The 27,031-nt window shown below is 43.6% G+C and overlaps 1 protein-coding gene and 2 long non-coding RNA genes across 13 annotated transcripts in view; 1 reads left to right on the top strand and 2 right to left on the bottom strand.

The window, feature by feature from the left end:
• The window catches only part of LOC135385235 (caspase-6-like), an 88,510-nt gene extending 72,608 nt beyond the window's left edge, over positions 1–15,902 (bottom strand). For 4 of the 9 annotated variants that reach the window (XM_064614430.1, XM_064614431.1, XM_064614429.1 and 1 more), the window contains exon 1: positions 15,778–15,902. Coding sequence is in view for 2 of the 9 variants with exons in the window: in XM_064614435.1 (XP_064470505.1) it covers positions 15,778–15,806 (29 nt within the window). In the remaining 7 variants the exon portion in view is untranslated. Of the gene's footprint in view, positions 1–14,233; positions 14,361–15,777 lie in introns of all 9 variants that reach the window. The other 5 variants (XM_064614434.1, XM_064614435.1, XM_064614433.1 and 2 more) reach the window with 2 other exon arrangements.
• Positions 3,964–7,165, bottom strand: LOC135383218 (uncharacterized). The gene is made up of 3 exons (XR_010419750.1): positions 4,509–7,165; positions 4,280–4,434; positions 3,964–4,117 (listed from the first exon to the last, which is right to left on the bottom strand). It is a non-coding gene; the product is annotated as an uncharacterized LOC135383218 (long non-coding RNA).
• A 71-nt stretch (positions 15,903–15,973) lies between the features above and the next one.
• Positions 15,974–22,889, top strand: LOC135383217 (uncharacterized). Of its 3 annotated transcripts, none has more exons than XR_010419747.1 (4): positions 15,974–16,165; positions 21,252–21,400; positions 21,881–21,981; positions 22,636–22,889. It is a non-coding gene; the product is annotated as an uncharacterized LOC135383217 (long non-coding RNA). The 3 variants fall into 3 exon arrangements; XR_010419749.1 differs by having other exon boundaries at positions 21,252–21,404; XR_010419748.1 differs by having other exon boundaries at positions 21,228–21,400.
• Positions 22,890–27,031: the final 4,142 nt, after the last annotated feature.

Below are 27,031 nucleotides of genomic sequence, written 5' to 3'. Positions count from 1 at the left end.
ATTTCACTCTGTTTTCCTCAGTCTACGACAGCCCCCCCCCCCCCCCCTACACAGCACATTTTTGAGCACTTCGCGGTAGAGCCAAGCCTGCTCCTACTATTTCAACTGCTGATTGTCTTTCTCATTACGACCAGGTTGGTTACTTTCATGTACTTGCTTGCTGTTAGGTCCTGGCTCTCGCGATTTCTACAGCGCTCACGATTGACATAGCGATTTCTGGTTCTTCCTTAAATTGTGACTTTGCCCTGTTACTGTGCCTTCTAATCTGGAACTTGAAAAGGAGATAAAGAATATGACGGCTCGCTCACGCAGCTATCCACGATTCTGTGGAAACTCTCAAGACATCTAACTGAAGTATGTTAGCTCAGATCGCAGAAGTGACAAAAAGCATCGAGTTCATGAATGAAAAGTTTAACGGAACGCAAAAAAAGTTAGAAGCTGCTCTCAACGAAAATATGATCGTGAAGAAGGTAAATGTTGAGTTATCTCTGCGAGTTGGTGATCTTCAGCAATATTCCAGATCAAATAACATTCAAGTCAAGGAAGTTCCTGTTACACAGGGTGAGGGTTGCCTAAAAATCATACAGACGATTGCGATAAAATTAATTTCAAGGTTCAAGAATCTGATATTGACGCCGTCCATCGAGTCTCAGTCTACAACAAAATGAATGAAAGAAACATAATAGTTCGTTTTGTATCAAGGATGAAAAAGAATTCATTTCAACAAAGTGCGAAAAAGGCACGACTAATAGCGAGCGACCTGGGGCTAACGACTAGTGCGTGGTCTCCTATTTACTTTAACGACCACCTCACCCTTCAAAATAAAAAGTTGTTCGCTAAAGCAAGAAAGGCTGCGAATACAAATTGATCGAGGTTCGTGTGGACGGATCAGTGCCAGATCAAGGTTAGGTATGCTACTGATAGCCCTGTTATGCGAATTAAGAGTGAAACTGATCTTGCTAAGATTGTTACTGTATAATGGAAGATTGTGTTTTTGTAATTGTTGATACGTGCTGTCATGAATTTTTCTGCTTTCCACTTCAATGCTAGAAGCTTGCGAAAACATTTTGAGGACATAACTTTATTTCTGTGTGCTAACAGTATTAAATATTCTTTGATTGCACTGAGTGAGACATGGTTGGAGAGTGATGAGATTTTTTTTTTTTTTTTACGGGTACCAAGATTATAGCTCAGAATTTGTCTGCCCTGATACCAGGGGAAGTACAAGCAGCGGTGGTGGTGTTGGATTGTTAACTTCTCCACAAATAAGTTACATTGTTCGTAGTGACGCTGTCTTGAAGAGTACTCAATCCCAAAATATGCGGTCACCCCCCCCCCCCCCCCCAGCTGGCGGCGGCGCACTCCGCCAGAATTCAATGGGAGACAGAGTTTATGCCAATTAACAGCAAAACAGAATACAATTTTTAAGATGTCATCGTCTAATAGAGAAGAACACCATGTAAAGAACCTCTGGGGACATGAAAGGCGATAGCAGAATATAAACCTAGTGCACCTTGGCCAAATTAATTTTAATGCATTGCGCTTATGGGGATTCCATCGATTTTTGCACAGCGCCCATGTTTAGACTACGATTTTTCGACAAAGACAGTCAAATTCTGGAAATGTCATCGCCTATTTTTGTTCAGTACGTCCTCCAGGCCACATACCAACCACGGCACGATGTGTTAGTGTTAATCCTGATGCACCCAGGGCCTACAAAGTTGCGACTCAGACAGGGTTCCCCTCCTAGGCGCAGTATTATCGTAATACGCATGCGCTGAGACTGTACGGCCCGTCTGAAGCAGTTCGAAAGGCGAACGGTCATTTATTCCAGAATTCGAAAAGGCTGACAGAATAGACAACTTTATGTTGAGTGAGTAATACACAAATGATACCGTTTTGTATTTTATATCGCTTTTATATACACACTAACAACTACAACTTGATCAAACTGTCCATTTCAAGTGCCGTTTTGCAAGTGATTTTGTCAAACGCGACCTTTCAGGGTGCAACAGGAGAACAAGATACGGGGTTCAAACCTCGTGATCTTACTTTCACATATACATATTACATAACCAGCTTAAGATATCTTTATTATCATTATATCAAATGATGTTAAGCCCCGAACTTGATGAAATTCGCCATTTTGCCATTTCGAGGGCCGTTTTGGAAGCGATTTTGTCAAACGCGACATCTCAGGGTGCAACTGGGGAATTGTACGGGGTTCAAACACCGTGATCTTACTTTCATATATACATATTACAAAATTAGCTTAGGACATCTTTAATATTATTTTTGCATCAAATGATATTAAGCCCCGAAGTTGACGAAATTGGCTACTTGGCCATTTCGAGTGCCGTTTTGGAAGCGATTTTGTCAAACGCGACCGCTCAGGGTGCAACAGGGGAACAAGGTACGGGGTCCAAACCACGTGATCTTACTTTCACATATACATATTACAAAATTAGCTTAGGACATCTCTAATATTATTTTTATATCAAATGATATTAAGCCCCGCAGTTGACGAAATTGGCCGTTTGGCCATTTCGAGTGCGGGTTTGGAAACGATTTTGTCAAACGCGACCTCTCAGGGTGCAGCAGGGGAACAAGGTACGGGGTTGAAACCCCGTGATCTTATTTTCACATATACATATTACAAAATTAGCTTAGGTCATCTTTAATTTTATTGTTATATCAAATGATATTAAGTCCCGAATTTGAAGAAATTGGCCATTTCGCCATTTCGAGAGCTGGTATGGAAGCGATTTTGTCAAACGCGACCTCTCAGGGTACTGCAGGGGAACAAGATATGGGGTTCAAACCCCGTGATCTTACTTTCACATATACATACTACAAAATCAGCTTAGGATATCTTTAATATTATTTTTATATCCAATGATATTAAGCCCCGAAGTTGACGAAATTGGCTACTTGGCCATTTCGAGTGCCGTTTTTGAAGCGATTTTGTAAAACGCGACCTCTCAGGGTGCAACAGGGGAACAAGGCACGGGGTTCAAACCCCGTGATCTTACTTTCACATATACATGGTACAAAATTAGCTTAGGACATCTTTAATATTATTGTTATATCAAATCATATTAAGCCCCGAGGCTGATGAAATTGGCTACTTGGCATTTCGAGTGCCGTTTTGGAAGCGAGTTTGTCAAACGCGACCTCACATCCGGCGCTCAAAATGGTGCCGGCTCTTTCACATATACGCATACATATTACAAAATTAGCTTAGGACATATTTAATATTATTGTTATATCAAATGATATTAAGTCCTGAGGTTGATGAAATTGGCCATTTGGCCATTTCGAGTGCCGTTTTGGAAGCGATTTTGTCAAACTAGATCTCTCAGGGTGCAAAAGGGGAAAATGGTACGGGGCTCAAACTTCGAAATCTGGATTTCATGTATACATTCTGTAAAACCAGCTTAAGGCGTTATTTATATTATTTTTATATGAGCTCGTATTAGGCCCCAAATTTGATAGCGTTTTCTTTTTCTACCCTTCGCGAGTGTCATTTTGGAAGCACTTTCTTCAAACGCTACCTCTCCATGTACAGGGGAAACAGGTACGCCCTGGCACCATCAACACACTATTGTAAATTCGACGTAGAAAAAACGTTGTATATCAACGAAATGAATGTTGAATCGACGATGAAAGCGAACGTGAAATCATGATGTCAAATGTCCGCTCGAAAACATGTTAATTTAACAAGTGCCGATCAACGTAAATTTAACGTATATGAAATGCAGTTTATATGTGAATACAACGTACCAGACTGTACGACATGAGAGCATAAAATAAACAGCGCTTTACAACGTTTCTCCAACGCTGCCATGACGATAAAAATTACATGTTCAGTGTAATTTTACATTTATTTTAGTATATCCCCTTAAGACTTTGAATGTTCATTTAGACATCCCAAGTCTGGTATAAAAATAATTTCGCAGGAAAGTGGGGAATAGAATCACTTTATTACCCAAAGTACATATGGCATAACCGTTGACTTGAATTTGCTATAGCCCTCGTGTTTATCTTCTGCACTATTGGCTTGTGGTTGAGCTGGGACCTCTGCTTATCTGTACACGTAGGCACTTGGATGTTGCATCTGTAAAAAATCGTGAAGTGTCAACTGATGAGCTGTTCATGCCTGTGTCAAGACCACTTTGTGGTTATTTATGTTTGCAAATCACAGAGCGTCCGTTTATATAGATCACGATCACAATATCACCACCTTATGTAAATAAGAAGGATCGTCGATGTTACTCACCAGTATAATTAGTTCGGGTCCTGCCTGCTATAGCGACGCAACTGTAGCCTCTGGTCCCTTGTTGCCTTATGAACGGCTACCGATTTCATTGTTCCTTCGTGTTTTCCAATCGCTGGAACTCACCGGCCAAGTAGAAGTTCCGCCGTCAAAGAACACTGAGAAAAACGACACCGACATGATACAGACATTTCGACGTTAGAGAATTCTCCGATTTACGCAGCATTCTTACCTGTAGCGCATAAAGACGGTAAATGATTCCAAGCTTGCTCAAAGAGACACTTTCCGAGTCCTAAAAGAATATGTAAGATGAAAACTGCAGTGAATCGACCACAAACTAAAAGTAGCACACCACGCTAATGTGCCTAGACGCATAGCCAGGATCGTTTTCATTTTCATGAACTCGGTGGGCTGAATCGACTGGAAGAACAATAGAGTCTCAAGCGAACGCTAATAAACAAAGACACCACGCCCGTTTACCTGTATAGACTGTGGCCGCATGTGGTGCATCCGTTACCCACGAGGGATACTCACTCAACCTGTGCTTGAGCTGTTCGCGCTGGAAATTACCGCACTCCTATCGAGACGCCGACATGTTCCTCAGCTCCATGCTCCAGCGGCGTCTCGAACAGTTCGAAATTAACCGCTGCAACGGCGCAACGGGCGAGGGCATCACGTGATTCTCTCTTCTGCGCCTGACGAAAAAATACGCCTTCTGCGCAGATTTCTCCTGTGACCGGCTGGCCGGACGCCTTGGCGGTGGTACGGTGGTGTGGGGGCCTCAGCTGGCAGGGGGGCAGAGTTAAGAAGATGGGGTGAAGGCGGATGGCGGAGAAAAGGGGGCTCAAACGCCCAAACTTTTATTGTTCTTTGAAATGAGTATAATTTGATTATAGGTAGGGTTTTGAAGATGCTCTGAATTTGATAAAGTACCCGTGTCTGGATTACTGGGTGAGCCCTTACTGGCTGTCCATCAGCTGTAGGTTTCCGACGTATCGAATTACTACCATATTAATATTTTCTTTGTACGATCTTTTGCAATGTTAACAGTAGCAGAGTCACGCAAAAGCAACCATGGTAAAGCGTTGTTGAACGGCCTGCGCGGCAGATTCATTGTTTGAGCATGCTTTTTGCTAAAGGCATAAGGCAAAATTTTCGCAAAAGCAACGTTGTATATTCGACGTCTGTCCTTCTTTCCATTACAGTTATCGACGCTGTTTTCACGTATGACAATCTACTGTTAATTTGTGTGCAACAAATCCACGTTATATTCACGTAAAAGATTTGACATGCTGAATTGACTACGTAATGTCAGCGCGGAATCAATGTTCGCATTTTGCGTTCTACATTGTTCAGCAATATTCAACGTTAATTCTGCATTCTACCAACAATGTGTGTTGACTGGGAGGGGCTTCGCACGTTTTAAAGGGCTCGATCTGCTGCCGAACGTTACGGTAGCCTCTGTTACAATCCCAGTACAAGCCATTCATAGTATCTTTTTGGCACCGTGATACAAATCATTTGAGTCATTGTAAAGAGCCCTGCTGCCGCCTTTTCCAAATTTTGCGGTGGTTTGCAATCACAGGAGAGGGGCATAACATAAGCCGTCGCGTCTTTATATGTGCGTAAAATGTCTGCCACCGCAGTTAAACAGGTCCGTTTTAAAGTGCTTTTATGGAGTTTGCGGCCGCATCCGTTATAATTCCAGTAGAATGGCAATAGCATAAGCCGTTGCGAATACGTATATGACTTTGGAACTACGATGCAAGGGGTATCGACTGTTTTAAAGGGCTCTGCTGCCGCATTTTCCGTATTTTGCGGTAGCCTCTATTACAGTCCCAGTAGAAGGGCATAGCACAAGCCATTGATGACATGTCATCGGCAGCAGGGTCTCGCCCGTTTTGAAGGGCTATGCTGCATCCTTTTCCTATATTTGCGGTCGCCTGTGTTATGATCTCAGTATAGAATGGCATAGTATAAGTTGTTGATAATAAGTCTTTGGCTGCATGACACAAGGGGTTTTGCTCGTTTAAAAGGGCTCTGCTGCCACGTTTGCCGAATTTGGCGATCGCCTGTGTTATAACTCCAGCAGAATAGCATTGCACAAGCCACTGATAACTTTCTTTCTTTCGCTCCATGATACAGGGAGTGTCGCCCGTTTTAAAAGGCTTGATGCCGCCGTATCCGAATTTTGCGGTCCCCTCTTGCGCAATCCCGGTAGAAATGCATAGCATAAGCCGTCATGAATATGCCTTTGGTACCATTTGGGGTTTCGTACGTTTTAAAGGACTCTGTTGCTGCCTTTTCCGAATTTTGTGGTCGCTTCTGCTGCAATCCCAGTAGAAGAGCGTCATAAGCGTTGGAAATATCTTTTGGAACCATGATTAAAGAGGTTTTGCCCGTTTTAAATGGCTCTGCCGGCGCCTTTTCCAAATTTTGTGGTCACCACTATTAAAATCCCAGTACAAGGGCCTAGTATATGTCGTTAATAATGGCTTCGCTATGCAGAATACACCAGTGACTCTCCGGTGATATCCGGAGAGGCTGCTGCTATGCTGCAAGCCCGTAAACTTAGTGTAATAATTAAGATGATGCCATTCTCTGCACTTGTCTCCACTATTACTTCTTAATTATCATATGACTTACAGTGTAGTTTATCAAAATGCACGTTCAGACCAGATCGCTATAACTACTTGTTGAGGTTCATGAGTCACAAGAACTGCTCGAATATGAATGTACTTCCTAACGTCGACAGGAGCAGCACTACATAGAGCAAGGGTAACAACAATGCCTGAAAACCTGTTTTCATTCCGAATTCTTCATTATTGGGGGGGGGGGGGGGGCAGCTGTATTCTATTCAGTGGACAAGAACCCTCGGGGCACAGAATAGCTGACTGCAAGCCATGCACATGCGGCCCGCGTGTGTGAAAGCTCTGATGATCCTGATCTAACCATTGCTTCATCTTCAGCGATAAATAAATAATCTACTCGAGGGCGCGTAGCACTTGTTTAGTGTTATCTCCAAATGTGCTAATGAACAACTTTATTGTTCACGTTGGGGTGCCTAATCGCCACCGGCGATATTCTACACTGTTCCAGTTTCTACTCCCATATACAGGCTATACTCAATCCCATGCCAGTCTTCATGCCATGGATCCATACAACTGGTTATTGGAAATCTTCAACAAACATTGGAGATCAAGTTGAAAGCTATAGGCTGGGATTGAAGGAACGGGTCGCACCATTAAACCGCGTTATTGTTGTTTCGTTTCAAATCTGATCTAAACTCGCTGATTGCTATGCAATTTATTTTTGGAGCACCTTACATTTTCTACGCAAAACTACACTACTGAATACAGCAGACATCTGTCGACGTCTGTACGCCGCTCATAGCCGCAGTTACTTCGCGGCATTAACACGCAATAAAAAAAAAAGCTGAATACAACAAGATCCGTACGGTGCATCCGATGCACCCTACATTTGTAGTTGTAAGGGACGAATGTCGCCCCGGTAGAAATACTTCCACCCGCTGGATCACGTCACGGAAATGGTTCCTTTCCATGCGAGGCGCGGCAGTCGTGCATTGTCACTCAGAGATGCGATAACACACCGCTGAACGCTTTTCAAAATGAACCCCCAGAAAAACGCTCGTTTTCGTGTTATTTTGGTTTCGTTGCTGATTTTCCTTTCCCACACTTCAGGCAATCAAATTTTTCTACCTGCGGAAGGCAAACTCTGACATGGGACTTAAGTTAGAAACTGCAACATCTGTTGTAACTGTCTGTTCTTGTGTTGTTGTAAATTGCCGTATGACCTATCCACCTGCGACTATACCTACAAGTATGGGTAAACACTATTGTAAATACACTACAATAAAATTCACACAGTGTTCTCCACTTCTTCACCGCCTCGTGTGTCGGCGACCTTCTGTATTCCTACCCACTGCTGGGATTTGGGAATATACACGCCATCCATTCTGAATGTATTTAGTTCTGCACCAAAATCTCTGGTCCAACGTAGTCGCGTTTGAACAAACCATTGCAACTCGCAGACGCCACCACTCGCATGGCCACAGCACTCGCAGGCGCCAAATTTTCCATATCTTCCATTTCACTTAGTAATAACTCTGGATCTAAACGTGATATCGAAGATGTCATCATTTAATTACGTAGTCTGTATATCCATGCCTAATAGCTATGAGTCCGCGGCCCATACCTGATTCCCTTGCTACAGTCTGCGAAATAGCGTTTGGTCAAATCGTCCAGTTTCAAGTGGCCAAAGAACAAACAGGAGACAAGGTCACACACAAGTCGCTTTGTTGTTGTTTCGTGTTTGTTCTTTGGTCACTTGTGGATTTACACCAACCAGCCCAACCTATATACTTCAGGCATTTCGCCAAATCGTCGCCCAAGTGGCACTCACTGGTGCCAAATTCTCAGTTTCCTCTATTTGAGCTCGTAATAACTCTTGATACCAACTTGATACTGGCGGTATCATCATAAAATTACGTAGTCTGTGTATCGTGTGCGGACCGTAGCTGTGGTCCTTGCTGTAATCTTAGAAATCGCATTTAGTCAATTTGTCGTCCAGAAGGCTATCACAGGCGCCAACCTGCCAATTTCATCCGGCAATCTCCCATATCTGGAAAGCCTCATGCTCGTTCTCACAGTTATACATCACGTCATATTGTTTATCTTACGCGAAAGCTCCTGGGCGTGTTATCGGTGTTGTTATCAGGTCAGGGCGCGAAAAGGGAATTGTTCGCCTCAGATATGCCCTCCTCTCCCTGCCCAAATCGGTTCCTCCTCACACACTCACGCACCATCCTGTAAGCTTAGCTTCCTTGCGTAGTCCTCTGCTATCAGGTCAAGTCGGATTTCAGAGGGGGTGTCCCGCAATGCTGCTCTTGGCATATGAATGTTTATGGGTCGAGATAGATTTGGGTTCTTTTCCTTTTCCAAATGCGCCTAGGAACATTGTTATCGGAGACATCTATCCACCTCCGTCCTGCTCTGCTTATGAATTTATATCAGCTTTTGAACAGTCGTTGAACTTCTTATGCTGCGAAAATAAATCAATAATGCTAGCTGAATACTTTAATATTAACATACTCGATGAGCTAAATCTCACAAGTCTGTCATTTACGACTTGTCTTGGTAGTTATGGGTATGATTCTCCTACTTGGGTTACATTGACGTGATCTACATTACTTGATCATATATGGCTAAATAACTGCAGTTTATCTCGACCTGATGTTATTGAACTAGATATATCGGACCACTTCCCCGTATCTATTGTACTGAAGTTTCAACAACAATCGAAGGAAAAAAGTATTCAACACACACAGTAAATTATTTTACACCTTTATTGGCACAAAAAAATGTGTATTCTTATAAAAAACACCATTTTCTATCCCGCACAGGGTGCAAGAAGAGCATTACTAAAGGTGTAATATCGACATACACCACGTTTCATCTAATGTCGATCATTAAGGGTGTAAAGTGGGGTGTTGAAACAGGTGTTTACGTCGAAATACACCTTTTTTACACCCAGTTTGAATTGGGAATATGCTGTTAAAAAGGTGTTTTATTTCGTGAGAGAAAAATTATGCTGGTTTGACAGTTCCGCTCAGGAAGTAATGACGTTATAGAGGATAACTTGAGTTAAAAACGTATTATTTGACGGGGAAGTATATTAGGAATTTAGCTGATATTGCCACGAATCATCTTCGAGAAACTTCCAGGGCAGGCACGAAACGGTACATCTGATCCCGGTGCATGCTGAAGAAGAAGAAAGAAGCTTCCAGACACATCGCCTGCTACACGTGCTGTTTCTAGACTTTTCGGCGCGACGCTTAAATGCTTGTGCGCTCCAGGCTGGAGCATTCATTCATTCTTTGGACTCAGTTGTGTTCAGGGAGCTATCACTCTTGTGTTTTGCTACCAAGTAGTTTAATAAACCGTTTGATGTTTATTCGACGACTCGCCGACCCATTTCGCTTCGTGACAATATCTTTGACTCCTTGCAAGCGTGGGTGTTAATTGCAAAAACGCATTCCGGTCACCGTTACAAACGTTTCCCGCCGCACCACATGTAACGAACATGCCCCAACAATTTGTATTTCAGTATATGATCCATCTGACACGTCAATATAGGCTACTGTGGGTGCCCGAGGTCTCTTCAAACGTCGGCACTCACATTGGTCCCACTGCGTTACCAAGCTAACGGGGCGTGCCTGCGGCGCATTGCGCTGCGGTTTAGATTCAACGATGGAACCACGGCTGAAAGTCTGCTGTGTTCAGGGTGGTGCTTGCCATAGAAGCAAGAACGTCGAACTGTATGTCTCGGCCACTGGTCTCGGCATGCTCCCGCGGAAGCTTGCATTACACTAGCTATTTGAGAGGGCATATTTGTCAAAAAACAATTCCATCATAAAGGGTGTTTTCAATAGAATACTCCCGTTTTAAGTGTGTTTTTGTTTTTAAACGCCCATTAGTGTTTTATTAGGAATATACTTCACTAAAGGGTGTTTTAAAGAACACCCATCATTTGAGTGTAAAGGCAACACCAAAAAGGTGTGCACCATGGGACAAACCATTTACACCAAAACATTGTAAAAAAGTTTACTGTGGCACTTGCTTTAATACCGGTAACTTTGTTAAAACCCTGGAGAGAGTGAACTGGACTCAAGTTTTCGCTTCCTCGTGTGTCAATGAAGCTTATGATTTGTTTTCTAGTGTTATCAGTGCAGCTATCAAGCTTAACACTGTAATAACTGTATCTCGAAACAAGCATATCAGCCCCGGGTCCCCATGGATCACCCATAGTATCTTGAAGTGCTTGAAAAAGAAACACAATCTTGGAAACAGGTTAAAAAAAACACCCTTTCAATACAACGCCTAGAAAAAGGTATGTGCTTTGCTCACGTATCTTGTCTCGGGTGGTTGATCACGCTAAGAGGCGTTATTATTATTCACAAATCATGTCCTGCTCAACCACTAAAGATAAATGGAAGGTAGTCAATAAATTTCTTAATAGGGGCGCCACCAGGGCCCGGATAGATAACGTCATACATAATCATACTATTCTGCAAAGACCATCGGAGATTGCTGCTGCTTTCAGCGCCTTTCTTTCTAGTACCTTGCTTGATAGTGATAAGGGCAACATACCACCTGCTCCTATGCCGTGTAGTCTTCTGCAATCTTTTTTCTTAAACCTACATCTCCTACGGAAGTGACCGAAGTTATTTCATTGTTGCGTAATTCATCACCTGGGTATGGCAACACATCCGCATCTAAATTGAAGCTGGTTAAGGACATTATATTGCCACGTATCGTCTTTAGGGCGACCACACGCAACAACAACAGGCAACGAGGCGTCGAACGACGGACTGGGGCCCGCGACACGTCGCGCAACATGGCAAGCGATCCTTCTGGAAGCATCTGCTCCTTCGCTCACATGAATCTCAAGGACGGGCCGACGACCTTGGAGAGGCTTCAGTATTTCCTTCTCTCCACCGACACGCGCTTTCTACAATGTTCGCCGCTGTGCATAAAAGCTTGTGAGCTCCCAGTCGGAGCATTATTCTTTTGCCTTAGTTCTGTCTAAGAGCTATCGCTCTGATGTTAACCAGCTAAGCAGCTGAATAAAGTGTTCGCCGATTATTCGCCGTCTCGCCCGTCTGTTTTTCATCCGTGGCAATATCCCCTGTGCTACTTCACATTATGGATCTCTCTTTTAGGCAAGGCGTGTTTCCTGATTCACTTAAATGTGCGATCATTGTGTTTGTACTTAAGAAGGGTGATCCTTCTGATATCAGGAATTACAGACCGATTTCGATCCTTCCTGTAGTGGATCCTTCCTTCGTTGAAAGACTGCTACAAACGCGCCTAGCGACCTATCTTAACAAATTTCATATGTTATGTGCAAGTCAGTTCGGTTTCCGCAGGGGTCATTCTACAGCAACAGCTCTTTTAACTTTTACGGAACGCATAAAACGATCTATCGACCAGAGTGGCTTAGCCATTTCTCTCTTCGTTGACTTCTCTAGAGCTTTTGATTGTGTCAACCACGATATTCTTCTTTCTAAATTAGCCAGGTATGGGATCGCAGGACCCGCGTTTGGCCTAATTGCTAGTTGCCTTGAAAACTGGTTTTATATTGTTAGGTGTCAGGAGGCTTTCTCTCAACCTCTAGTTTCTAATATTGGCGTACCACAGACATCTACGTATACTAGGTCCGCTTCACTTGTCACTGTATATTAACGACCTCCCTGAGCATATGGAATTTTCTCAAGCATTTTTGTATGCAGATGACACTACGTTACTATTAACTGGTAAGGATATGGATGATCTATCGTTAAAATTAGATAAATACATTGGTAATCTCGTTTATTGCTGTCATACTAATAAACTAGAGTTAAACGCAAATAAAACAGTGTCCATGATTTTTCATTCTCATAAGCATAATGTTGTCACGCCCACTTCACTACCCCTTCTGGGAAGTTCATTACAATTTCGTCATGAAACCAAATTTTTAGGACTCGTGTTTGACCGACATCTTTGTTTTACGTTGCACGTTAATCATATTATCCACAGGATTTCTTATCGTATAAGTGTTCTTGTTAGAACCCGAAAATGTTTCCCGTCGTCTATCTTACTCAATTGATATTATGCCCTTATACATTCCCACTTGTCTTACTGTGCTCCTGTTTGGGACTTCACTTACAAAAAACCAGCGGCATGGCCGAGTGGGCTAAGGCGTCCGCTCGTTCGTGGTAACCAAGGTCGTGCTGAAGACTGGGAGGTGGTGGGTTCGAATCCTACCACCGGCTGTGCTGTCTGAGGTTTTCCTTGGTTTTTCTGAAGACTTTCCAGACGAACGTCGGCACAGTTCCCCCTGAAGTCGGCCCAGGACGCATACTAATCCCCCTGTCCCCCACTCCTTCCTGCTGTCCTCTCTCCATCTGTCCACATCTGTACGCCGCTCATAGCCACAGTTGCTTCACGGCGCTAACTCGCAATCAAAAAACGAAAACTTACAAAAAGCATCTTCAGGTATACAAAACCGTGCTGTTAGGATTTGGTTTACCATTTTTCTCTCATGTCCCATATCATGGCATTAATATCCTCAGAGTTTACGATATAATTTCTTACAGTGTACTCAACTTGACACACCGCATCTTAAACCTTAATCTTATCTTGCCAAAAATTAATTTTAGTCACCTCAATTCGAACCGCACGAGTGAATGGTAGGATGAACTTACCAGTGTTGAAAACGGACTATGGAAGGTTGTCATTTTTGTTTCAAAGAGTCTGTGAGTGGAACCAATTGTCTCATGATATAATAAGCATCCTTTATTTTTCTTTGTTTAGAAATCGAGTGAGGCATATATTAACACGTAATGCAGTTTAATTTGTGTGGTTTGATTAGTTGTCATCTCTTGAATTCGATTTATCTAGTTCCTTCAGTTCTATGTTAATTGTATGTATTATGTGAATGAGTGAAATAAATGATTGAAATTTAAATTGAAAATTGAAAAAAAAACGAACAGGTTCAAGAATATAACTCACCTCCACGAGAATCTCGCTGTAGCTGAAATTACCCGCAGAACTGGTATTGCGCTGCAATATTTTTTTTCTTATATTTAATTGTCTATGTCGTACCGGGACAGGAGGATGCTCATGGCGGATTTTTGGGGGGATGGTTCTATACGAAGGACGAGCAGAGTGCCACTACTCCAATCAGCGGTTCTCCTTCTACCAGGATGAGAGTCAACTGCCAACTAGAATTCCATCTCAGGAGTTGCGAACAGGGGCAGTATATATATTTTTACACTTTGCATACATTTTAATTCTAAATGAAAACTGCAGGCCTTCCTTTAGTACCAAATCCCAAACAAAACTTTTATTCTTTCAATTTACACTTGCGCCCCTACACCATGTAACTTTCACCTACGTAGTGATTGGTCCTGAGCGTACTATACGGTGATGCTCTGCTCGTTGTATATTTTCCTCTGACTTGTGTTGCCCAAGCCCAGGATTGTTTCACCATGCTCTGCTCACCAACTGACCAATATTACCATCTGCTCAAAATCAGCATCACCATCACATATGAATCAAGAAAGTGCGAAAGAGAAAACTAAGAAACAGGAGTAAACAGGGAGTAATTGCAGCTTCTAGTTCCCTAGATTGCAATCACTCCCCATTTTGGCCCCTTGGCACTGAAATTGACAGCTGTAAAGTATTTCCTTTGATGGAAAAAGGCTATATAAGTATGCAACTTTTTGATTACAGAGTAAGAAATAGTGGTTATTCCTTGGCAAATTATATCCGATGCATGACACATGATTTTATGTTACACGATATATCACCGTCCACGGTTTATTTCGAAGTATTTTCATACACGCACGTGGATTATGTAGACAAAGACTGTGAGGACAAAGTGAGATGGTGGTGGTGGTGATAGGGCTTGCCGTTGTCGGCCTCACGTATGTGGGCAACGTCACGACTCACGCCCTGGGGGAATGTGCGTCCTGGGCCGACTTCTAAGGGAACTGTGCTGACATATGTCTGAAAGCGTCTGAGGACAAAGTGAGAAATGCAGACAATATATTCAGATAGTGGCAAGGTTGTGGCAAATAATTTGGTCTCCCCAAAGGCTAAATATGCTGACACATAATATTTTTGTTGTGTTTTGTACATTGCCCTTTGCAACGCACCTTTGTGATTCCACAACACTTTTTTTCTTTTCTTAAAGCGTAGCACAACAATTTCGATTGCATACACCAGTCACACTCTACATAACTAAATTTAAATTTCTCCCACACTCGGTAATCTGGGTAGGTAATTTTTTTTAGGGGTTGAGTTCCGTTTCAGCTCCAAGATGGCGCGAATAGTTAGGGTTCGGTTCAGTTCCGGTCCGGCTAAAAATAACGGTTTTTGGTTCAGATTCGGCCGATCAGATTCGGGTTCGGGTCGACTCTCTGCCTGTCGCCATCCCCAGAGGTTTCATGTGCATGCTTCAGACTGATAGAATCAATGCCTCTCGAAATACGTATTTCAGCACTTAGGAGCCGTTACTCTGCATATGCTAAACCCGCGTACATAACGAAAAAGAAACAAACGAACAAACAAGTTACCCTCTAGTTCAGGTCAGTGAATCTTACTTCTTCACACCAAAACCCCACCGCGCGTTTTCCTCTCTAACATTACGTCATAATTCACTGCAGTTCAGTTCCTATATTTGACGCATATCTACAAACCATGTGTTGTGTTGTGTTGCTGCATTTTGTACTTCTGCTGTTGTTACTGATTGCCCCTGATGTTATGATCACGCGTATTATACAGATGCGAGGGATGACTCGTAAAGAAAGCTTACGCAGAGACGAATGGTTGGCTAGAAGTAATGCTTATATGAATTGGCATCCTCATCCATTCCTGTCGTGACCGCTAATACGAGGTTAGAAGTATGCAATAAATAATTGAAATCAAATAACTTACTTTTCAATTTGTTCCAATCTGTGAGACATATTTCTGTGCCGCAAAGGCGACGCCCAGCCGCCGTTATCGAGACGTGGGCAAAGGCATATAGAGTGTAGGTCTGTGCTTAAAATGCCTTACCTGCCCTCAAGATAACAGTTGCTGAGTGGCGATAAGAGATATGCCACTGTGCAAAGAAAGAAGCAGGTCAGCCGATACTGGGAGCGCAACCACACTGTAAAAAGTGGTCTGTAAAAAAAAGTCTGTAAAATTGTGCGACTCATGTCTGTAATTGCCTTTTCCTGCATAAAATATGTTTTCTTGGTCCAAGATGATCGTGTGAAACAACCGGTGCGCTGACGGTGCGCCCGGTGCGCGGTGTTTATTGCACCGTTGCAGAGATTTCCAGGTAAGACTCGCTTATTGTTCAGTGTCAAAACGGCATAAGGGTGATTCCATCTCAACTCAGGCAAGGTTGTCCGGACACCATCAGTGAATTTTATTGAAAAAAAATATGTGTTGTAGCCTGACTCACAGTGAGAATCGAACAGCCAGTATTTTTTCTCTATTTTCCGTAGTTCACGAGAAAAAAAAATCCAAAAGAATATGGCAGATCCGACGCGCTTTCAGGCATAGCAATTTTGGCGTTCAATACCTTTGCAACGAACGCGTTCACGGCTTTGAATTTTTTTCCTCGCACTGTCAGCTATGTTGGCTTCAAGCGCTTTGGTTTAGAGCCGGCGGGGATTTTGTTATTTTGCAGCTATAAATACGCAAAGTTGGTGGCGACGACGGAAATCGTATTCTTGCGGCTATTGGGGCACTTGTGTAAACGCCAGTCAAACGAGAAAGGTATCGCTGTGTAGCAGAGACTGAGCTCTATAATTCGATATCAAATTGAGGAATCTACGCCAGGTTGCTCTCACGCATGGAGGCGTCTACAACACGTGACATTTGAAAAAATGCAGTTTTTGAGCTCTCATATCTAAAAAAACCCACCTCGAAAATTATTCAAACTTCGTAAGCACATGCTTCTCTATATGTTATTTGAGTGCACAGAAAATCGAATGTTTTTTTCCTTGCACAATAAAAGTTAGACGTGCCAAAGTTTCAGTGTCCGACTGTAGTGCGTGTAATGACCATGCAAGCGCTGCGAGAAGTTCACTCGTCGATATTCGCGTTTCTCGTGACACAGCGGACCGTGGTACTTGTTGTCTACCAAAGGAGACGTCCCTCAGTTCGCATGTAAGCATAGACAACGGTTTCTGTGTTCGTCGGCGAGTACTTTGCCGTGTGATGAGCCGCCGCCGCTGCTAATGAACAACGAGGAGAGCAACAAGATCAGCGCCATCCGCAATGGAGCCGTATCCGGCTTCAGGTACAAAACCCAAGTTAGTTTGGAGTCATTGCGAGAGTGAGTGGTTCCTCTACCTGTTGCAGAAGTGATTTGCTGTGTTTTGATACTGTTTGAACTCGCCGTTGCTTTGCCGTCTGTCTCTTCGCTATGAATATGAAAGTGTAAAGACCGTGTCTACTGCGCGAACCATATGAACAGGCACGGACAGAAGATACATTTTCAAAGGAACTTCGCACGTGTATCTTCGCTGGACGATGCGTTGAGAAACGTTCTGACGCCTGATCAGTATTGTAACGTGCGCGAGTCGGACCATCTTTGCCACAACTGCTAATGTAAGCAATCAAATGTAAATAAATAGTGACTCATCTTCACTGGCTTGGTCTAGAGAGATGGATGTAAACCACCGAATTGTCATGCACGTACCGCGCAAACAGTGACACATACACTCAATCCGCATTTCTCTATATAGTGTCCTTCTGACGCCGTCGTGTCGCTTTCGACGTCCTGGGGAAAATGTTCGACTCTTTGGGTTCTCAAATAGCAGCACAAACAGCACGGGCGGCTGTCACAAGAAAAACGTGCATATTGACCAGTTAAGTTCTCGCAGCACTTGCATGGTCAATACAAGCACCGCAGTCGGACACTGAACCTTTGGGACGCTCTAACTTTTATTGTTTAAGGTAAAAACCTTCGATTTTCTGTGCACTCAAATAACATATACAGACGCATGTGCCTACGAAGTTTGAAGAATTTTGAGGTGGGGTTTTATAGATATTAGCGCTCAACAACCGCATTTTTTCAAATGTCACGTGTTGTAGACGCCTCCATGCGTGGCAGCAACCTGGCCTAGACTCCTAAATTTGATATCGAATTATAGAGCTTAGTCTCCGCTACACAACAATACCCTTGTCGTTTCACTGGCATGTACACAAGTGCGGCAATAGACGCAATAATATGAGCGATTTTCGTCGTCGCAACCAAATTTGCGTATTTTTTGCTGAAAAATAACAAAATCCCCTCCGGAACTAAACCCAAGCGCTTGAAGCCAACATAGCTGACAGTGCGAGGAAAAAAAATCAATACCGTGAACGCCTTCGTTGCAAAGATATTGAGCGCCCAAATTGCTATGGCTGAAAACGCGTCCGATCTGCCATATTTCCCGTGAACTACAGAAAATAGATAAAAAATACTGGCTGTTCCATTGTCAATGTGAGTCAGGCTACAACATATATTTTTTCAATAAAAATCACTGATGGTGTCCGGACCACCTTAGGTAGAATCACAGAGGAGAAGCAAGGAGACCGAACTCGGCTGGAAAACGACGCCCCAATTCCTCGAGTCAATTGTTGGCCGCGGCGCGGCGCTCGCGTTCCCTCCGGTACTAGCTCCGCGAAATCGCCTGCACGGCAATGCGCCGTTTGTGCTCGAATACTCTACTAAAAAGCGGTCAAAACCATTGTTGGTTTGATAAGCATAAACAACGGTGTCTCCAGTAACGAGTTAATATTTTCTGGTCAGGTACAATTCTTGTTTTTAGTTTCTGCCACCTCGTTTTTGTCTCATAGATGGAAGCTACCTGTCGGATAACAATGGAATCGCAATCAGAAATCGGAAGAAAAAAAGCAAACTTTAATACGTAAGACAAACGTCTGACATTGCCAAAGATGTAGTTTCGAATGTCTCCGACGGAGTCCTCTGTCGCTTTTCCCCGGCCGTCTCGCCCGTCACGGGTATCGTGCCCTTCTCTCTCTCGTGCGCGCGTAATTTGACCGCTGCGCTAACACGCTAACATACCCCAAAGGAAGCAAACGTTGTTCTGAAAAGCCACATTTGAATGGTATGGAGAAAAGAGTGTGCTAGCAGCTCTGTAATCGAAAGTCGCCGGATGCGATGTTTCCGGAATCTCGCGTTATGTGGGTCGTCGCATAGGCTGGGACTGAGAAAGTTTTATCTCCGTACGTGTCAAGCAGTTAAGAAACTTTTGTGTGTGTGAGTGCAAGGAGGGGCGGGACGCTCTGCTGATGGGACACGGTGGGGTTCCGAAGGTTCTGGCACTTAGTTTCTTATTTCTTGTCATGCATGCCAATCGCTCGGTTTTGGGAACTGCAAAAGAAAGTCGGGATCTAGTCTCTAATGTATGTTGACGAACACTGACATCTTGACCAACACTGACTTCTACGTTATACACTATCGCTTTGGTGTTCAGTTTCAAGTTACTTCAGCACAAGAATGCTGCTCAAAGCGTTGCACCAGGGATATTATCAGCACCACCCAAAAAAGAGGAACAATATTGCAACGCCACCAATATATACCTGCCAGAAAAGCTAAAATGCCCTAATTCCAGTACATATGCGATTCACCGCCCCCACCACCCCGGGACACCAAAATGAAAATCGTCTTCGAGATCCCTTCCTTACACAGGAAGTGCATGCACTGAATGTACGCACCACTGCCACGCGTGTGCAAACCTGCGACAGAAGTGCGTTCTGGTACCTGGTATTAAATTCGTGTATGGTGGCATGCGAAATGTAAGTCTGTCCTCTCTATCCCAGCGCATGCCTCACAATTAGGACAAAAGGCTCCTGTTTCCCGAAGCGTTGTGCATACGAAGCGGATGGTAGAAATGCGTGCGACAAAGCTCTCGTGCAACAGCTGGAATGCAAATGTGGATTAACCAGCCCAATTACACCATTTCCCTATGCTGCGAGGTGTTCGCGGGAACTAATAGTGATCAACGCAAACCATTAATCAATGTACATCTCGTGGTCATGCGTCGGCGGTGATGTGAATACCCGTACCACCCTGTACGATGTCGGACAACAACCTCTTCGGGTGTCGTGTTTTATCTCAAAAAAAAAAAAAAAAGAGAACAGCTTGTTGACTGCGAGAGCACCACGCTTACGGAGACAGTCAAGCCTTCAAGCCAACGCGGAGCCCCCTTGACGGTGGCTTCCCCGCATTCAAAATAAAAGCTCGCTTTGCACTAACAAAAACTGTAGGCGAAAAAATAATAGACAGATCGTTCCTTGATACACGACAAGCGTGTTTACTTATCAAAATATTTATTTCTGCTTGCACTGTACACACAAGTACATCTGAAGGAGTGCATTACAGCAACCTTATTTCAGAGGAGCAAGTACCTGACCAGAGCCGTATATTAAAAGGGAGTCTGGCCATTAATGGGTCATGCCTATACCTGAAACTCCACCCACTTTTTCAGCTTTCCGACCAATGAAGTCTTGAAATATGGGGCGCTATCAATCAGCCTATCCTCACTATTTGCCCCCCTATCCAACATGGGCAGCGCCATTTTGGGTGGCAAGTGGATTGGATGGGATTGAAATGGATACCTCTCGCAATCTGCAAAACTAGTGGATTGTTGGTGCAAATTTGATAAGCGCCACCTAGGGAGCGTAAGGCACGACGGGAATTGTCGTCCGCTTCCGTCGTTGTACCGCTGCTGGGACACATTCTGTTGTCGGTATGATTTTTAAACAAATCTACATGAATAGTTGGAATATAAGAGGCAAGAATGTTTATATCCATGAAATCCTGCTCTTAAAAATAAGATTGTACAGCACAGCGCCGTTTTTGTTATGATTTCGTTGTGATCGCCGCGATCGCCGTGTTCACTAGGCCTAACACCGGCGAAAAAACGTATTATTTTCAGTTAGATATTGATGGATGAGCATAAGTTGAAACTGATTTCTGAGAAATTTATATTAGGATGTACATTTGCAGCGTAAAATCAGGTTAGTGTGTGAAAATTTTTTGTCACGAAATCCCCGCTTCACTGTGTTTGTTTTCGTTGCCATTTTGGGTGGCAGTATGGTGTCATGGCGACCCCCTTGGTAAAAAGCAAACCAATCAGAGGAGCGAAACTGTGATTGCAGGTCGAGCCTCTTTTTGTGACTCCTCCCGATGGCCAGACTCCCTTTTAATATACGGCTCTGTACCTGACACAGCGCGAGCGCCGCGCCGCGGCCACAATTTGACTCGAGGAATCGAGACCACGCTTTCTCAACGGCGGCGAGGCAGAGTTCGTTCTCCTTACTTCTCCTCCGTGGATGGAATCACCCACAAAATGAAACCGAAACCAAAAATAATATTGTAGGGGCGTTGTATTCGCGCCGCGCAGAGCAGGTGGTTGCAGCAGGTGACGGCCGCTTTTCGGTTGGCGGTGTTTCGCAGACGACACGACGACCTACAACGCCTGCAACTTACAAGGTGAAGTTTGGCACGGTGGCACCGCTCCTGGAACTTAATTGCGTTGGAAGTGAACGATAAGTGAGTGAGTACAGTACGGAAATATGCATCTCGCTTTGGGCACGGACCATGTGGCGTGCCGTCAGAAATGCTAGTGCGGTTGAGTTCTCGATTTTTAGGCCCTTTTCGAAATAATACCCACGAGGCAAAGTGTGCACGTTTATGGCTGACGCCAACGTAGATTTGTCATATATTATGTTGATTTGTCCGTGTTGAGAACGCTGTGATGTGAACGGTAAGTGGCGGTCAGGTATCTCACACTTGCTTTGCAGGATATTTTACTGAATTTTACCCCGCAGGAATAAATAGGAAGGGTAAGGAGTGGCTCATTGCAAACCGTGATTCGCGTGTGAGGTCACGCTTAGTATGTTTTTTTAGCGTACAGGGTTACAGCCTTTGGTGGGGTATTGTACATCTATGTACAGCTTTGTACATCTACCTTGGACTGCTGTGACCATGAATCATCCTGCAAAGTTGACGGTACTTCATTTTCGTTCATAGGTTCTGCTTTTGACTGACCGTAAACACAGAGCTCAAAATTGTAAAAGACACAAGGAAGCATACGTTCCTGTCGCGGAGGAGAGCGTGGCGCTACATGAAAGGTGAACAAAAGAACAGCATGGTGTCAGTGTGTGGCACACACTCTGTCAGTGTGCACCTAGGGCATGCTCTTTTTTTCTTGTCCTTTTCTACGGCAAAATATGTCCATTTACGTACCAATGCACACAGCCAGTTACTCTTCAGTCTTACCTCATATGACATCCACCAAAGATATCACCTGAATGCAAACAACCACAGATAACAAGAGAGTGTTTTATTGGTGCCCAAGAACAGCCTCATTTATGCTACTACAATACCCATGTTACTCTTCGACATGCTCATCCACATGTAGTTCATACTCTGCGTTTGCTCGCCACTGTTGTCGGTATCACCTACAGGAAGATACTGCAGTGTGCGACACACCTATAATGCACTGTCCTGCCACATTGTGTAGCAATCATGTATCAGCAGTACTGCAGTTAAATATATTGCTGTGTTGAATAGATGAGTAAAAGGAAAGCAAGATTATGTACGTTATTTGAAGTTGACGGAGGCGTTTCCTTGAGGATAAGGAAGTGTACAACACACAAGGACAGGTTAGTTTGTTCTTGTGTGCGGTGTTTTGTGTATCTCCTCATCCCCAAGGAAATCATGTCGTCAACTGCGCTGTCTTGTGTGAAAGCACAAACATACGCAAGGTCTTCTATCGTTTCCAGATGTACGTTTCCGATCGAGCCCTAACACAAATCCAAAGAAACGAAAATGACCGAAAGAAAGTGATGTCATTTATAAGCAGCCTGAAGGAGAACAAAACCTCAAAGTGGGCTACAAGGTTGAACTGCTACAAGAACAAGAAAGGCATCAGACAGCTTCTTCTTTAAGTCATTCATGTGGTGAAAAGACGGCATTTTCTTTCTGTGTGTGTTTTCACTGTATGCACTGAATCATAATAAAACCTCCTATATGGTCATCTCTTGAGTGTTGCCTTACCTCATTCGTCTCTCCATTGTTCTCTCCATGGGTTCCTCCTCAGGCGAAAGGCAAATAACATATCCATCCAGAAAATTAAGTGCAGTTCATTTGGTGGTTGGGAGCTGATGTACATGACCCTAGTTGCACAATAACCTTTCTGGGAAAAATAATAGCTATTAAAAAAAACACAGCAATGGTGGTATCAATATAGGTAATCAATTGCAAAAATGCGTGTAAAGCATTTTTTATAGTTAATATAATATAAGAAAGGTTGCCTGGTTTTTAAATTCTTATGAGTATAAACCAATTTGCAAATGTGTGCAATATGACGCACTGACTGTTACTTTTACAGACTAAATGGTAGGAGGATTAACCGGTTTTCTGTTATTTTACTAACGGCATCTGGATTACTGTTTGCCTGTACTTTTTCTGTAAAACAACAGAGGGATTTTTTAGAGTGCAGGGTTACCACCTATTCATCTCGATAAAACTAATGAGAACGTTATGCGCTTGGCATGGCTCAATAACATCGGATTGAATAGGTTAACCGTACAGCACGCACATATATCTCTCAAGCAGTGGCTAGGTTAGGCCACTTTGACCATTTAGTTCCGTTAAAGGCTATAATATATCCACAACTAATACGCTTATGCATTGTGATCTTACGTATTCGTAGTTGCAAACTATAAACGCGGTCTTACAGACGAACATTCATCCCGAAACTGCTCATACCCGCGCACTCAGACGGTATTGTCAATGTGTTAAAGTGCGACGCCGCTACGAAGTCACTACGGATGTTGTACTTTACCTGTAATCTTTCGGTTGTCAGGAACATGTGCACGAAACATCCCCATGGAAAACTACCGTAATTTCACGCGTATTAGCCGCGGCTTATGCGCGATTTTTTTTTCTCACTGGTGCTCTGCGGCTTATCTGATGACTATTTTTTCCTGGCATCTTTCCCATACGCCAGTTTTAACGAAAGGGCCGGGCCTACAGTGTCTCTGGAACAGCACTGCCCTGCCGATGCACGAACAGTGCGTAACAGGGACGGGTCCACATTCCAGTAGATTAATCTTCCTGGTGCATTGCCCCAAGCAGCTTTAACGAAAGTGGTGACAGTGAATCACGTTTTGTGGAAGACCACTGACCCATCAATCCATGAAAAACGCCCAACAAGGGCACAATCCGATCTTGGTAGAACTCTAGAGATGACCTCCTTTGTTGTACACTATGGACCACAGGGTTTATGGCCTTCTCTATGGTCTCCTTTGTCGTTCAAATCAGTCGTCTCGTATTGCCCGCGGCTTATCTGCGAGTGCGGCTTATCTGCCAGAAAATTTTCAAAACGTTCCTAAAAACGCGTCCTGCGGCTTATCTGCGGTGCGGCTTATACGCGTGAAATTACGGTACATAAAGTTTATGCAAACGAATTTACTGCGAAGTGGGCGCTCTGCCTCTGTGAAGCTTTGTGCATTTGAAGACAACACTGGGTTCCACGTCTGCGGGCGCCTTTTTCCGGCGCACTGCTTCTTTTTTCTTGCCTGTGTTTTCTAAAGCGCATTCGTTTCTCTCCCGTTGAAATCGACACGATAATGATCGGATCAATGTTTTCATACGTGTTACGGCAAGAGATCTCTCTATACGACGGAAATGGCGATTACTTCAAGCCAGAGGTGTGCGCCGCGCCGCGGTCGCCGGTCAATTTGTGCTGGCGGCCGCTGCAGGGTCGCTTCAATCGGCGCGCCGCTGTCGGGGAACGAACTTTTGACTTTTCCGTTCGCATTTTTACACGTAACATGAAAAACGTGAGCAACCGTCACATACGAATCAGAAAAGAGAAAGTGTATGGGTAAATGAGTCATTCGGAGAATTGGGGTTCAAAAGATTTGGTGATGAAAAAACGGGGGCACAGGTGGATGTCGAGCCGGGTACGTGGAGAACACAGCTTTTGTTGAACTGCGTGGGAAGGTCCGAGTGACCTTATGGGCTGAAGGGAAAATGGAGCAAAGAATGCTAAGAACAGAAGGTGAATGAAGTAGCTTAGCTGGATGATGGGTTGAACAACTGCAGAGGACCGCCATGAACGTTTAGTCCCCGTGGTTTTAAAGAAGAAAACTTAGAAATGAAGAAGGACTCGCGATTTTTGCGTTTGCAATCGGTGGTGCGGCCAGATTCCAGAATTGCAATAGACAGTTGTGTATCCATGTCGTGCCGGGGAAGATTAAAATGTATAGTAAAGGGAGTGGGGCGATTATTGACAATGTCTGATTTATGACCATAAAACCTCTGACGCATGGTATTGGAGGTTTCACCAATGTACTGAACATTGCATTTCATACATGTTATTAGATAACAAATGTTAAAGGAGTTACAGTGCAATGATTGTTTAATTGGAAAGGTGTAGTTGTTTATTATACTGGAGACCGAGGTGCAGGTAGAAATAAGATTACAAATTTGGCAGCGTATGCCATTGCAGGGACCCGAACCAGGTGTTGTAGTACGGCGCAAACGCGAAGAAGTAAGGATATTCCGGATATTCCTTGACCTGCGGAATGTCACAATGGGGGCAGAAGGAAATAGTTCTTTCAAGTTTTCGTCACTGTTTAGAATGTTAAGATGGCGCTGAAAAATAGTTTTCGTGTTACGAAGGGCTTTGTTGTAGGTGGTCACGAAAGTAATGTTTCTGTGTTCCTCGTTAGGTTGGCTGGAAAGAAGTGCCTCTCTGTCCACCGAGCATGATTTGGTGAAAGCATTTTCAATTAGATTGCTGGGATAGTTACGCTTCCTGAAATCAACAGACATTTCGTGAGCGCGTCTGTGGAAAAGAAATCGTCGGTATTGGAACATATGCGCTTGAGTCGTGTGAATTGCCCAAAAGGAATATTTCTTTTCTGGACATTGGGGTGATAACTATTAAAATGAAGATACTGACATCTGTCGGTTGGTTTCTTATAAAGACCAATTCAAGTAGTGCGATGACCGCAGGAGTGTGAAGGATGTCGGAGGGAAAAGAAAGGAGAAAGGATTCCACTGCGTTCAGGCCCTCATCGTGGGGGATGTTAGTATACAATGATTTTACGTCCATGGTTACCAGTGTCATATTGGTCAGATCTGAGAACTGGTTGTTGATAAAATTAATTTTAAGGAGAAAATCATTTGTGTCTTTGACGTATGAAGGAAGTAGCGGGGGTACAAGTTTTGTACAATGGTCTATCAGAAGGGAAATATTTTCTGTTGGTGTGTGAATGCCTGATATTATAGGTCTGCCAGGGTTATTTTCCTTGTGGACTTTTATAAGGAGATAAAATGAACCAGCATTAACGTTTTTAGGCTTGATGAATTCTGCTATGTGGCGTGGAATTAAATTGTCATTAACGCGCTCACGAAATGTCTGTTGATTTCAGGAAGCGTAACTATCCCAGCAATCTAATTGAAAATGCTTTCACCAAATCATGCTCGCTGGACAGAGAGGCACTTCTTTCCAGCCAACCTAACGGGGAACACAGAAACATTACTTTCGTGACCACCTACAACAAAGCCCTTCGTGACACGAAAACTATTTTTCAGCGCCATCTTAACATTCTACACAGTGACGAAAAATTGAACGAACTATTTCCTTCTGCCCCCCATTGTCACATTCCGCAGGTCAAGCAATATCCGGAATATCCTTACTTCTTCGCGTTTGCGCCGTACTACAATACCTGGTTCGGGTCCCTACAATGGCATACGCTGCCAAATTTGTAATCTTATTTCTACCTGCACCTCGGTCTCCAGTACAATAAACAAATACACATTTCCAATTAAACAATCATTGCACTGTAACTCCTTTAACATTTGTTATCTAATAACATGTATGAAATGCAATGTTCAGTACATTGGTGAAACCTCCAACACCATGCGTCAGAGGTTTTACGGTCACAAATCCGACATTGTCAATAATCGCCCCACTCCCGTTGCTATACATTTTAATCTTCCCGGGCGCAACATGGATACACACCTGTCTATTGCAATTCTGGAATCTGGCTGCACCACCGATTGCAAACGCAAAAATCGCGAGTCCTTCTTCATTTCTAAGTTTTCTTCTTTAAAACCACGGGGACTAAACGTTCATGGCGGTCCTCTGCAGTTGTTCAACCT

Source organism: Ornithodoros turicata, chromosome 2, assembly GCF_037126465.1.
Source record: "Ornithodoros turicata isolate Travis chromosome 2, ASM3712646v1, whole genome shotgun sequence".
NCBI classification, from domain to species: Eukaryota; Metazoa; Arthropoda; class Arachnida; order Ixodida; family Argasidae; genus Ornithodoros; species Ornithodoros turicata.
Note: the sequence above shows the minus strand (reverse complement) of the source record. Positions and strands in the feature narration are given on the sequence as shown.